Here is a 13,986-nt window from a genome sequence, read left to right as displayed (position 1 = left end):
TGTGTGTGTGTGTGTTGCTTAAGTGTGTGCACATCTTATAAAGTAGCTATAAAATCTCTCTCTTTCTATTTTGACTCTATGTGCACCCAAGTGTCTGGCTGTCTGTGCTTGTGTATTTAGTTTGCTCAAGACATCTGCTAAGTAAATGAGATTAGTTTTCCTTGTGGGTGTGACCAGTTTGTGTTTGTGTGTGTGTGTGCGGGACTGTATATCTACCATTCATTCCAAATATTTTAAAATGCCCCCCCCTCCTCCTCCCCCCGCTGTCATTACCATTGTGTAGCTGTTATAACATCATTATTGTCAATGCAGTCGGCACGGAGGGAGTCGGGGTGCAGTGTGTCTGTCTGTCTGTCTATGTGTGTGTTGACTAACAGTATTTTCCTCTCTCTCTCTAGTTGACATCAGGGAGATCAGAGAGCTGCGGTTGGGTAAAGGCTCCCGGGACTTTGAGCGTTATCCAGAGGAGGCTCGTAAATTAGACTCCACCCACTGCTTCATCGTGCTCTACGGACTGGAGTTCCGTCTCAAAACACTCAGCGTGGCTGGTCAGTGTGTGTGTGTGTGTGTGTGTGTGTGTGTGTGCGTTCTGTGTTGCTTGATGGCTCTCCAAATGTTCTCCATTGCATCTGTTAGTGATATTCTGGGAGGGTAAAGGGGTGGCTAGAAGATAAATATTTCCATATTTGTAATAATACCATGCTACTGTAGCTCCGGTTGTATAAGGCAACATTTCTATTCTACCCCAAATGTATTTTCTCCATGCCCACACTCACTCTCGCTCTCGCTCTATGTCCCTGTCTCGCTCTCTGTCCCTGTCTCGCTCTCTGTCCCTGTCTCGCTCTCTGTCCCTGTCTCGCTCTCTGTCCATGTCTCGCTCTCTGTCCCTGTCTCACTCTATGTCCCTGTCTCGCTCTCTGTCCCTGTCTCACTCTCTGTCCCTGTCTCGCTCTCTGTCCCTGTCTCGCTCTATGTCCCTGTCTCGCTCTATGTCCCTGTCTCGCTCTCGCTCTCTGTCCCTGTCTCGCTCTTGCTCTCTGTCCCTGTCTCGCTCTCTGTCCCTGTCTCGCTCTCTGTCCCTGTCTCGCTCTCTGTCCCTGTCTCGCTCTATGTCCCTGTCTCGGCTCTCTGTCCCTGTCTCGCTCTATGTCCCTGTCTCGCTCTCTGTCCCTGTCTCGCTCTCTGTCCCTGTCTCGCTCTCTGTCCCTGTCTCGCTCTCTGTCCCTGTCTCGCTCTATGTCCCTGTCTCGCTCTCTGTCCCTGTCTCGCTCTATGTCCCTGTCTCGCTCTCTGTCCCTGTCTCGCTCTCTGTCCCTGTCTCGCTCTCTGTCCCTGTCTCGCTCTCTGTCCCTGTCTCGCTCTCTGTCCCTGTCTCGCTCTCTGTCCCTGTCTCGCTCTCTGTCCCTGTCTCACTCTCTGTCCCTGTCTCGCTCTCTGTCCCTGTCTCGCTCTATGTCCCTGTCTCGCTCTCTGTCCCTGTCTCGCTCTATGTCCCTGTCTCGCTCTCTGTCCCTGTCTCGCTCTCTGTCCCTGTCTCGCTCTCTGTCCCTGTCTCGCTCTCTGTCCCTGTCTCGCTCTCTGTCCCTGTCTCGCTCTCTGTCCCTGTCTCGCTCTCTGTCCCTGTCTCACTCTCTGTCCCTGTCTCGCTCTCTGTCCCTGTCTCGCTCTCTGTCCCTGTCTCACTCTCTGTCCCTGTCTCGCTCTTTCTCTGTCTGCCTTTCTCCCTCTCACTCCCCCCTCTCTCTCTCTCGCTCCCTCTGCCCCCCCCCCCCCACTCTCTCTCTCTCTGTCTCCAGCCTTTAGTGAGGAGGAGGTCAATATGTGGATCACTGGACTCAACTGGCTGATGATGGATACTCAGAGAGCCTCAGCACCACAACAGATAGACAGGTACGTGTGTGTGTGAGAGAGCGAGAGAGAGAGAGAGAGAGAGAGAGAGAGAGAGAGAGAGAGAGAGAGAGAGAGAGAGAGAGGAAGGAGAGGAGTGTGTGTGTGTGTGTGTGTGTGTGAGTGAGTGAGAGAGGGAGAGATGTGAAGAGAGGAGTGTGTGTCTTAATCACAGTCTGAATCAGGATGTGTCTGTGTTGTTTAACAGGCTCCTGTTTGTAGTTTCCGGTAGCATTACTATTATAACACACACAGGAGAGAGGGGACAGGGAAGGGGGTTGGAGAGAGCAACAATATTTGTGTTGGTCAAAAATAATTATTCTGGGTAAATGTGTGGGGTTGATGTTCCTCTATTCCATGGTTTGTGGAGGAAAACTGAGAGTAGTGCAAAGAGAAGAGTGTTTTGTTTGAGAGAGAAAGAGAGTGGGAGAGAGGCACTTCAGTGTTGTACATATGATCAGTTTTATGACTATTTTGTTTACAAATGTCAACGACTTGGTCACAGTCAATGAAGTACCATACAGTCAGTCAAGGATTTTGTGTTGTAGGCTTTGGGTCACATTTGTATTTTTAGTACTTATGTTTTCACAAATACAGTCCTTTCACAATTTAAACTTAGACTAAGTCAATGTTAAACACCGTGGCTGGTGGCTTTCAAAAGACTCCACTGTGCTCAACACAGCCACTCAACATCTCTCTTTCCATCTCATACTGAACTATCTCTCTTCTCTCTATTTCTGTATATCCTCCCTCCAGGTGGCTGAGGAGACAGTTTGAGGTGATGGACAGGAATCGGGAGGGAAGGTGGGTCAGACGTCAATACCATATCAACATTGTTGTTACACCCAATCAGAACCCTGGGATATACACACTATGGTCACTCTGCCAACCAGTGGAATTGTGGGGGAAATCCACTCCAGACGTTATAAAATAATAACACCCCAGCTCCATTCTCAGCTCCAGCTCCAACCCCATCCCCAGTTCGATCCCCAGCCCCAGTTCGATCCCCAGCCCCAGCCCTAGCTCCAGACCTAGCTCCAGACCTAGCTCCAGCCCCATCCCCAGCTCCAGACCTAGCTCCAGCCCCAGCCCTATCTCCAGCCCTAGCTCCAGCCCTAGCCCCAGCTCCAGCCCCAGCTCCAGCCCTAGCTCCAGCCCTAGCTCCAGCCCCAGCCCTAGCTCCAGCCCCAGCCCTATCTCCAGCCCTAGCTCCAGCCCCAGCCCTAGCTCCAGACCTAGTTCCAGCCCCAGCCCTAGCTCCAGCCCTAGCCCCAGCTCCATCCCCAGCTCCAGACCTAGCTCCAGCCCCAGCCCTAGCTCCAGACCTAGCTCCAGCCCCAGCCCTATCTCCAGCCCTATCTCCAGCCCTAGCTCCAGCCCCAGCCCTAGCTTCAGACCTAGCTCCAGCCCCAGCCCTAGCGCCAGCCCTAGCTCCAACCCTAGCCCTAGCTCCAGCCCTAGCTCCAGCCCCAGCCCTAGCTTCAGACCTAGCTCCAGCCCTAGCCCTAGCTCCAGCCCTAGCTCCAACCCTAGCCCTAGCTCCAGCCCTAGCTCCAGCCCTAGCTCCAGACCTAGCTCCAGTCCCAGCCCTAGCTCCAGCCCCAGCCCTATCTCCAGCCCTAGCTCCAGCCCTAGCTCCAGACCTAGCTCCAGCCCTAGCCCTAGCTCCAGACCTAGCTCCAGTCCCAGCCCTAGCTCCAGCCCTAGCTCCAGCCCTAGCCCTAGCTCCAGACCTAGCTCCAGCCATAGCCCTAGCTCCAGCTCCAGTCCTAGCCCTAGCTCCAGACCTAGCTCCAGCCCCAGCCCTAGCTCCAGCCCTAGCTCCAACCCTAGCCCTAGCTCCAGCTCTAACCCCAGCCCTAGCTCCAGCTCCAGCCCTAGCTCCAGCCCTAGCCCTAGCTCCAGCTCTAACCCCAGCCCCAGCCCTAGCTCCAGCCCTAGCTCCAACCCTAGCCCTAGCTCCAGCTCTAACCCCAGCCCTAGCTCCAGCTCCAGCCCTAGCTCCAGCCCTAGCCCTAGCTCCAGCTCCAGTCCCAGCCCTAGCTCCAGCTCCAGTCCCAGCCCTAGCTCCAACCCTATCCCTAGCTCCAGCTCTAGCCCTAGCTCCAGCCCTAGCTCCAGCCCTAGCTCCAGCTCTAACCCCAGCCCTAGCTCCAGCTCCTTACATCTCCACTTGTCCCCAGCTCAGTCCCGTGGCTCCCACCTCTTTGGGAGGAAGCGGTCCAGCACAAACAGCCTGTCTGCCACCGCCTGATAAGGAACAGGAACAGGAAGTGATGCGATGGATTGGGAGAGGGAAACTTCCTGTCTCAATGGAAATAGAAACAGGAGCTCCAAATCAGAGCAAAATAACGAGGGGTGATAAATAACGAGTTAAACAAAGGAGAGTTGATTGAACAGAGGATGAACAGAACAGAGGGATGGAGAGATAAATGCTAGCCAGAGAAAGAATGGGGGAAGATAGGGAAAGACCAAGACAGGGACAGAGAGCGAGAAAGAAAGGAGCTAAAGGAGTGTGTTAAGGGGGGGAAGTGGGAGGGAGAGAGAGAGAAAGCAGACATGCTAAAACAACATCCCCCAGGACAGGTGGAGTTTCTCTCAGGGATGTATCTGCTCTCCTCCATCTTCGTCTTGCTCTCTCCCTCACACACACACACACACACACACACACACACACACACACACACACACACACACACACACACACACACACACACACACACGCACACACACAAACTATCAGTACTCTCTGAGAGGCTGGAGGACAGCAGCTTGTGTCTAGTTAATCAACAAAGTGATCGGCCATGTGCCCCAACCCTGCAGGAGGGGAAAGACAGAGTGGAGCGGGAGAGAAAACAGAGAGATATCCCATAACACAAAGAGACTGTCTGAGAGTGATAGCAAAAGAAAGAGGAAACTAGAGAGGGATTGAATTAGAAAGAAAGAAACAAAAAGTTAGAAAGAAACAAAGAAAGAAAGACAGACACAGAGACAGACACAGAGACAGAGACTGAGAGAGGCAGAGAGATATCCAGTGTGTACCCGACCCAGCCAGACCCAGTCCTGCTCCCCTCCTCTGGCCCGTCCGGTGGAATCGGGAAGAGAGAGAGATCACCCCCCTGCTCTCCGCCCCTCCCTGTGGAGCCCAAACATTGAGACCAGGCAGGAGGCTTTCCGGCTGCCACTCGCCCATAGCTCTGGCTCTAAACAAACTAAACAGAACTGTGATACTCCATAACTAAACTCCACTCTGGCTCTGGCTGGAAACATAACTAAACTCCACTCTAACTCTGGCTGGAAACATAACTAAACTCTACTCTAGCTCTGGCTGGAAACATAACTAAACTCTACTCTAGCTCTGGCTGGAAACATAACTAAACTCTACTCTGGCTCTGGCTGGAAACATAACTAAACTCCACTCTAACTCTGGCTGGAAACATAACTAAACTCCATTCTAGCTCTGGCTGGAAACACAACTAAACTCCACTCTGGCTCTGGCTGGAAACATAACTAAACTCCACTCTAACTCTGGCTGGAAACATAACTAAACTCTACTCTAGCTCTGGCTGGAAACATAACTAAACTCCACTCTGGCTCTGGCAGGAAACATAACTAAACTCCACTCTAGCTCTGGCTGGAAACATAACTAAACTCCACTCTAACTCTGGCTGGAAACATAACTAAACTCCATTCTAGCTCTGGCTGGAAACATAACTAAACTCTACTCTAGCTCTGGCTGGAAACATAACTAAACTCCACTCTAGGTCTGGCTGGAAACATAACTAAACACCCACTCTAACTCTGGCTGGAAACATAACTAAACTCCACTCTGGCTCTGGCAGGAAACATAACTAAACTCCACTCTAGCTTTGGCAGGAAACATAACTAAACTCCACTCTAGCTCTTGCTGGAAACGTAACTAAACTCCACTCTTGCTCTGACTGGAAACATAACTAAACTCCATTCTAGCTCTGGCTGGAAACATAACTAAACTCCACTCTAGCTTTGGCAGGAAACATAACTAAACTCCACTCTAGCTCTTGCTGGAAACATAACTAAACTCCACTCTAGCTCTGGCTGGAAACATAACTAAACTCCACTCTAACTCTGGCTGGAAACATAACTAAACTCCATTCTAGCTCTGGCTGGAAACATAACTAAACTCTACTCTAGCTCTGGCTGGAAACATAACTAAACTCCACTCTAGCTCTGGCTGGAAACATAACTAAACACCCACTCTAACTCTGGCTGGAAACATAACTAAACTCCACTCTGGCTCTGGCAGGAAACATAACTAAACTCCACTCTAGCTTTGGCTGGAAACATAACTAAACTCCACTCTAGCTCTTGCTGGAAACGTAACTAAACTCCACTCTTGCTCTGACTGGAAACATAACTAAACTCCATTCTAGCTCTGGCTGGAAACATAACTAAACTCCACTCTAGCTTTGGCAGGAAACATAACTAAACTCCACTCTAGCTCTTGCTGGAAACATAACTAAACTCCACTCTAGCTCTGGCTGGTAATATGACTAAACTTTACTCTGGCTGGAAACATAACTAAACTCCACTCTAGCTCTGGCTGGAAACATAACTAAACTCCACTCTAGCTCTGGCTGGAAACATAACTAAACTCCACTAGCTCTGGCTAGTAATATGACTAAACTCTACTCTGGCTGGAAACATAACTAAACTCCACTCTGGCTCTGGCTGGAAACATAACTAAACTTCACTATGGTTCTGGCTGGAAACAAACTGAAACACAACTAAACAGAACTATAATACTGTAATCCTTCCTTTGGTCAACATACGCCCCCTGCTGGTTCAGATAGGTACTGACTAAATCACTGGACCTGATGAAAGAGTGACAATTCAAACTGATGTGAATAGATGTAACATTTGATTGTCCAGTCAGTAATGTTCTATTGTCTCTGTTATATATCTTGTTCCTTTATTGCATTGTCCTGTCCAGTATCACAGTAAAGGATGTGAAGGCCCTGTTACCTCAGATCAACTACAGAGTCCCCAACATGCGCTTCCTCAAAGACAAGCTACAGGTAATAGATGATAGATATACCCAGGCATGTACAGGCTGCCGCAGTTTAAAGGAGAGGATTTGGACATGTAATAACTTGTGTACTTCCTCTCTGGACAGGAAGTGGAAGCCAGGTGTGATCTCTCCTTCCCTCACTTTTCTCAGCTCTACAGAACATTGATGTTCGACGCACAGAGGAGTGTGAGTATTAGAAAACATGCATACACACACACACGCTCGTGCACACACACACACACTCACATACATACACATACACCTCACCTTGCTCTCCCTCTGTTCCCTCAGATCATTGAGCAGCTGGAGCTCTCCTTCCCCCTCCGGTGAGTCCCTCCTCCTCCTCCTATTGTCCCTATGTGTCTTCCCAAATCTCCTACATTTCGTTGATGTCTATCCATCTTCCTACCTCACATTTCTTTTTTATTCTCCTCTATTCTCAACCCACTAATTAGAGGTAACCTATATATATTAAGAGCGTCTGCTAAATGACGTAAATGTAAATGTAATATTGTGCTGCCCTTTAAACAGTTTTGTGTGTGTGTGTGTGTGTGTGTGTGTGTAGGAACGTGGACAGACCAGAGCTGTGTCAGATCTCTTTGTACGACTTCCAGAAGTTTCTACAGCTGGATCAGAAGGTACTGGCACATTTTCACATGCTTCATGGTTAACGTATTACACAGTGCTGCTCAGTGAAACAGATGCTGCTAGGCCTCCTGAGTGGCGCAGCGGTCTAAGGCACTGCATCGCAGTGCTTGAGGCATCACTACAGACCCGGGTTCGTTCCCAGGTTGTTTCACAACTGGCCGTGACCGGGAGTCCCATAGGGCAGCGCACAATTGGCCCAGCGTCGTCCGGGTTAGGGGAGGGTTTGGCCGCGGGGGCTTTACTTGGCTTGTCGTGCGCTAGCGACTCCTTGTGGCGGGCCGGGTGCCTGCAGGCTGACTTCGGTCGTCAGTTGAACAGTGTTTCCTCTGACACATTGGTGCAGCTGGCTACCGGGTTAAGCGGGTGGGTGTTAAGAAGCGCGGTTTGGCGGGTCATGTTTCGGAGGACGCATGACTCGACCTTCGCCTCTCCCGAGCCCGTTGGGAAGTTGCAGCGATGAGACAAGATCGTAATTGGATATCATGAAAAGGGGGGTATAAAAAATAAACAGATACTGTTGTGGGCTGAGACCATAGAGATGTACTAGAGAGCTCATCTTTGCACTAATGGTTTATGTGATAGCATGGACAGCGCCATTGAGAGCTATCTCCATTTTATTGTTCTCCATTTTCTTCTTCTACTACTTCTATGAGTTTATTGATAGTTTGTGGACAAACTGAAAGGGTGCATTGCCACCAGGAGTGTGTTGTCTGAACAGGCATCAGAATCTCCTCCATTTCTTTAAATAAAAACTAAGAAGCTGTTCAGGGAAGAAGGTGTTCAGGTTGCAGGAGGTTTTGGTCATGATTGACCTGAACCGTTTGCCAGAGGGGAGTCTTTGGAAGAGGGGGTGACCAGGGTTTAAGGGGTCGGTGATGATCTTTCCTGCACGCTTCCTTGTCCTGGAGTCGTGAAGGTCTACGATGGAGGGCAGGTGGCAGCTGATGACCCTCTCAGCAGCCGCACAATCCGTTGCAGTTTACCCTTGGACCAGGCAGAGGCATTCCTGAACCAGACCGTGATCGAGGAGGTGAGGAGGGCTCGATGATGGCTGTGTAGAGTGAGAGTTTTAATTTCTTCAGTTGACGCAAGAAGTACACCCACTGGTGTGCCTTTTTGGTGACCGCTGTGATGTTGTCCTCCCACTTGAGGTTGTGGGAGATGATGGTCCCCAGGAATTTGAATGACTCAGCCGTACTTACAGCTGAGTCGTTGATTTCAAGCCGTAAATTCTTTGTGACTGCACCAGGCCACCATCCGGTCAACCTCTCTTCGGTACATGGACTCATCACCGTTGGAGATAAGGCCGACTAGGGTGGTGTCATCTGCGAACTTGAGTAGCTTGACAGACAGGTCGTTGGAGGTGCAGTCGTTGGATTAGAGTGAGTAGAGAAGAAAGGAGAGCATGCAACCCTGCGGCGCTCCAGTGCTGAGGGACAGAGAGTCCAAGAGGTGTTTTCCCAGCTTCATGTATTGTGTCCTGTTGGACAGGAAGTTGTTGATCCACCGACAGATGGAGTCAGATAACTTCGCACAAGTCCTTGGGTTGTCGAGGTGCTGAAGGATGTAGTGGAGATCCATGTTGACAGCTTCATCCACACACCTGTTGACTCTGTAGGCGAACTGCAGGGGGTCAAGGAGGGTGTCAGTGAAGGTTTTGAGGTGGGATAGGATAAGGCTAAGGTTGGTGATTAACTGCCATATGGAATGTTTGCTCAGGAGTATAATTCATTGGTGATCCCTCCTGATGACCTGGATGGATTTCTGTGATCCTTCCTTAACGCATAGGAAGTCCCACCAAGTTGACTACATCAAAATGGTGAGTCCTCAATGGTGCTGCCCATGCTAAAACAGGCTTTGTGGCAAATGAGCCCTCTATCCAACTCTATGGCTGAGACATTGGATGGAGGGATAGAGGGTCGCATGTTGATGATGTCATGATCCTGTGACACATGCAGGAGTCATGGGCGTCGGACATGAGCCGCGTCAGAGAGTTCCTAATGGGCTACCTGAGGGGTGGAGCACAGACCGAACCTATGCTACAGCTAGATGAGGTGAGACACACACACCCACGCACACACACACCACTCTCTCTCTCTCCCTGGTCTGCTCATCCTCTAATGTTCTCTGTTCAGTTCCTGACGTTCCTGTACTCCAAGGAGAACTCATTGTGTGACCCTCGACCTGCTGCTGTTGTCTCTGACGACATGAAGAGACCCCTGTCTCAGTACTGGATCTCCTCATCACACAACACGTAGGGTCACACCTCTATACCTCTACCTCTACTTCTCTGTCTCTCTCCACCTCTAACTTTCTCTACCTCTCTGTCTCTCTCTACCTCTACCACTCTCAACCTCTCTCTCTCTCTCCACCTCTGCTTCTCTCTACCTCTCTGTCTCTCTCTACCTCTACCACTCTCAACCTCTCTCTCTCTCTCCACCTCTGCTTCTCTCTACCTCTCTGTCTCTCTCTACCTCTACCACTCTCAACCTCTCTCTCTCTCCACCTCTGCTTCTCTCTTGCTCTCTCTCTCTCCACCTCTACCTCTCTCTACCTCTGTCTCTCTATACCTCTACCTCTCTCTACCTCTCTACCTCTCTATACCTCTGTCTCTCTCTTGCTCTCTCTCTCTCCACCTCTACCTCTCTCTACCTCTCTGTCTCTCTATACCTCTACCTCTCTACCTCTCTCTACCTCTATCTCTCTCTTGCTCTCTCTCTCTCCACCTCTAACTCTCTCTACCTCTCTGTCTCTCTCCACCTCTACCTCTCTCTACCTCTCTCTGTCTCTCTACCTCTACCTCTCTCTACCTCTCTGTCTCTCTCCACCTCTACCTCTATACCTCTCTGTCTCTCTACCTCTATCTCTCTCTTGCTCTCTGTCTCTCTCTCAAATTCCATCATTCATACTGCTCATTCCATCTTCCATGTAACTCTCTCTCCCTCTTCACTTCCTTTCCTATCTTCCTCTCTCTCCCTCCCTCTCCCTCATTCTCTCCATCCCCCCTCTCCACCTCTCTCTCCCTCTCCCTTTCTCCATCTTCTCTCTCAGGTATCTGACAGGTGATCAGTTCTCCAGTGAGTCATCTCTAGAGGCCTACGCTCGCTGCCTAAGGATGGGCTGTCGCTGCATAGAACGTAAGACACTTCATCCTCTCTAACTCCCTCCATCTCTCTTTCTCAATTCAATTATATTCAAAATGCTTTATTGGCATGACAAAACATGTTTTATTGCTAAAGCAACAACACACAAGAATAAAGCATGCAGGAACATTCAAGGCAACTATTGATCAAATCTAACCTTGACCTTGCTCTGTGTGTAAACATTGTTTCAGTTGATTGCTGGGATGGGCCCGATGACCTGCCAATCATCTACCATGGCCACACCCTCACCTCCAAGATCAAATTCCTGGACGTGCTGCACACCATCAAAGAGCATGCCTTTGTCACGTCAGAGTGAGTAGACACACACACACAAAAACACACACACACACACTCATTCACTCACTCACTCACTCAATCACTCACTGTCTCTCTTTAACGTGTGTGTGTGTCTCACGTGCGTGTTTGTATCTGTATCTCTAGGTACCCAGTGATCCTGTCCATAGAGGACCACTGTAGTGTGGTCCAACAAAGGAACATGGCTACTCACTTTAAGAAGGTGTTTGGGGATCTGCTGCTGACCAAACCAGTGGATCTGAATGCAGATGAGCTGCCATCGCCCTACCAGCTACGCAGGAAGATACTCATCAAGGTGACTGAACGACCGCGCGGTCAAACACACTGACCATAACATGACCATGCCAAGTCTATGGGCTGTGTCTGACATGGCTGTCTGAAATGGTTATAGGGCCTCTGGTCAAAAGACTACTATAGGGAATAGTATGCCATTTCAGACACAATACTGACCCAAAGTCAACCATTAGTCAACCTAAACTAAACCGTGTGTGTGTGTGTTTCAGCATAAGAAACTAGTGGAGGGCACTCTGTATGAAGAGGTGACGTCAGCCAGCTACTCTGAGAGTGACATCAGTAACTCCCTCAGGAATGGCATTCTCTACCTGGAAGACCCCATAGACCACGTGAGTGTGTGTGTGAATATGTGTGTATGCGACATGTATGTGCATACAGTAGGTGTGTGTGTGTGTGATCATTTGTATGTTGCTTACTCGTGTGTGTGTGTGTGTGTGTGTGTTTCAGACGTGGACTCCCCACTACTTTGTTCTGAGCAGTAATAAGATCTACTACTCAGAGGAGACCTCTCACTACCAGACTGCCGAGGAAGAGGAGGAGGAGGAGATGGAAGAGGAGGGGGGGAAAGAGGTGAGAGGGGTGGTTACAAAAGTGAGTGGAACAGACAATGCTTGCTCATACCTTATTTAACTGTCCTGTTTGGTCATATTTGGTAACAACATACTTTCCTTGACCTACTTGAAAGAATTCAACACACTTGAATGATCTTCGATGGGAGGAAAGAAACCTAAATGTAATTGTAAGGTAATTGTTAGGTAATTACTATTTTACCATGTAATTTCTAACTACAGTAGTTACTAGGTAAATAGCAGGATGTAGAATTAAGTGGAACGGAATGTTTTATAATTTGCATTTCTAATCTCTCTCTCTCTCTCTCTCTCTCTCTCTCTCTCTCTCTCTCTCTCTCTCTCTCTCTCTCTCTCTCTCTCTCTCTCTCTCTCTCTCTCTCTCTCTCTCTCTCTCTCTCTCTCTCTCTCTCGCTCTCTCTCTCTCTCTCTCCCCTCCCCCCTCTCTCCCCCTTCCCTTCCCTCTCTGCCCTCCCCCTCCCTCCCTCCCTCCCTCTCTCTCCCCTCTCTCTCCCCTCCCTCTCTCCCCTCCCCCCTCTCTCCCCCCTCTCTCTCCCCCCCATCTAGGAGTGTAACAACAATGAGCAACACTGTGCGGAGCGCTGGTTCCATGGGAAGCTGGGAGGGGGGCGGGATGGGAGGCAGGTTGCCGAGAAACTGCTGCAGGAGTACTGTGAGGGCGGGGGCAAGGATGGGACCTTCCTGGTTCGAGAGAGTGAGACCTTCGTAGGAGACTACACTCTCTCCTTCTGGTCAGTCACCTATCTATCCTTCATCTCTCTATCCATCCCTTCCTCTCTATGTCTCTATGCTGGTCCTCTCTATGCTGGTCCTCTGTATGCTAGTCCTCGCTATGCAGGTCCTCTCTATGCTGGTCATCTCTATGTCTCTATGCTGGTCCTCTTTATGCTGGTCCTCTCTATGCTGGTCCTCTCTATGCTGGTCCTCTCTGTGCTGGTCCTCTTTATGCTTGTCCTCTCTATGCTGGTCCTCTTTATGCTGGTCCTCTCTATGCTGGAGCTCTCTATGCTGGTCCTCTCTATGTCTCTATACTGGTCCTCTCTATGCTGGTCCTCTTTATGCTGGTCCTCTCTATGCTGGTCCTCTCTATGCTGGTCCTCTTTATGCTGGTCCCCTCTATGCTGGTCTTCTCTATGCTGGTCCTCTCTATGTCTCTATGCTGGTCCTCTCTATGCTGGTCCTCTTTATGCTGGTCCTCTCTATGCTGGTCCTCTCTATATCTCTATGCTGGGGTCTCTATGCTGGTCCTCTCTATACTGGTCCTCTCTATGTTGGTAATCTATGCTGGTCCTCTCTATGCTGGTCCTCTCTATGCCGGTCCTCTCTATGCTGGTCTTCTTTATGCTGGTCCTCTCAATGTCTATATACTGGTCCTCTCTATGTCTCTATACTAGTCCTCTCTATGCTGGTCCTCTCTATGCTGGTCCTCTCTATGTCTCTATACTGGTCCTCTCTATGCTGGTCCTCTTTATGCTGGTCCTCTCTATGCTAGTCCTCTCTATGCTGGTCCTCTTTATGCTGGTCCTCTCTATGCTGGTCCTCTCTATGCTGGTCCTCTCTATGTCTCTATGCTGGTCCTCTCTATGCTGATCCTCTCTATGCTGGTCCTCTCTATGTCTCTATGCTGGTCCTCTTTATGCTGGTCCTCTTTATGCTGGTCCTCTCTATGCTGGTCCTCTCTATTCTGGTCCTCTCTATGCTGGTCCTCTCTGTGCTCAAAACTTGAGACATCTGTGGCATTGTGTTGTGTGACAAAACAGCACATTTTAGAGTGGCCTTTTATTGTCCCCAGCACAATGTGCACCTGTGTAATGGCAATGCTGTTTAATCAGCTTCTTGATATGCCACACCTGTCAGGTGGATGGATTATCTTGGCAAAGGAGAAATGTTCACTAACAGGGATGTAAACAAATGTGTGCACACAATTTGAGAGAAATAAGCTGTTTGTGCGTATGGAACATTTCTGGGATCCTTTATTTCAGCTCATGAAACATGGGACCAACACTTTACATGTTGCATTTATATTTTTGTTCAGTATAGTACACTAAATAGGGAGTAGGGT

General features: G+C 49.6%; 1 protein-coding gene across 2 annotated transcripts in view; it reads left to right on the top strand.

The window, feature by feature from the left end:
- Positions 1 to 13,986, top strand: part of LOC121533863 (1-phosphatidylinositol 4,5-bisphosphate phosphodiesterase gamma-1) — a 52,854-nt gene that overhangs the window by 13,512 nt on the left and 25,356 nt on the right. Inside the window, exons 2-16 of one of the 2 annotated variants that reach the window (XM_041840171.2) lie at positions 399 to 548; positions 1,797 to 1,890; positions 2,644 to 2,691; positions 6,860 to 6,944; positions 7,043 to 7,123; positions 7,229 to 7,263; positions 7,503 to 7,575; positions 9,544 to 9,639; positions 9,721 to 9,839; positions 10,637 to 10,722; positions 10,920 to 11,040; positions 11,170 to 11,338; positions 11,547 to 11,666; positions 11,785 to 11,907; positions 12,471 to 12,655. In XM_041840171.2, coding sequence (XP_041696105.1) covers positions 399 to 548; positions 1,797 to 1,890; positions 2,644 to 2,691; positions 6,860 to 6,944; positions 7,043 to 7,123; positions 7,229 to 7,263; positions 7,503 to 7,575; positions 9,544 to 9,639; positions 9,721 to 9,839; positions 10,637 to 10,722; positions 10,920 to 11,040; positions 11,170 to 11,338; positions 11,547 to 11,666; positions 11,785 to 11,907; positions 12,471 to 12,655 — 1,585 coding nt within the window. Of the gene's footprint in view, positions 1 to 398; positions 549 to 1,796; positions 1,891 to 2,643; positions 2,692 to 6,859; positions 6,945 to 7,042; positions 7,124 to 7,228; positions 7,264 to 7,502; positions 7,576 to 9,333; positions 9,405 to 9,543; positions 9,640 to 9,720; positions 9,840 to 10,636; positions 10,723 to 10,919; positions 11,041 to 11,169; positions 11,339 to 11,546; positions 11,667 to 11,784; positions 11,908 to 12,470; positions 12,656 to 13,986 lie in introns of those variants that run through there. The other variant, XM_041840173.2, reaches the window with a different exon arrangement.

Source organism: Coregonus clupeaformis, chromosome 20 (assembly GCF_020615455.1).
Source record: "Coregonus clupeaformis isolate EN_2021a chromosome 20, ASM2061545v1, whole genome shotgun sequence".
NCBI classification, from domain to species: domain Eukaryota; kingdom Metazoa; phylum Chordata; class Actinopteri; order Salmoniformes; family Salmonidae; genus Coregonus; species Coregonus clupeaformis.
Note: the sequence above shows the minus strand (reverse complement) of the source record. Positions and strands in the feature narration are given on the sequence as shown.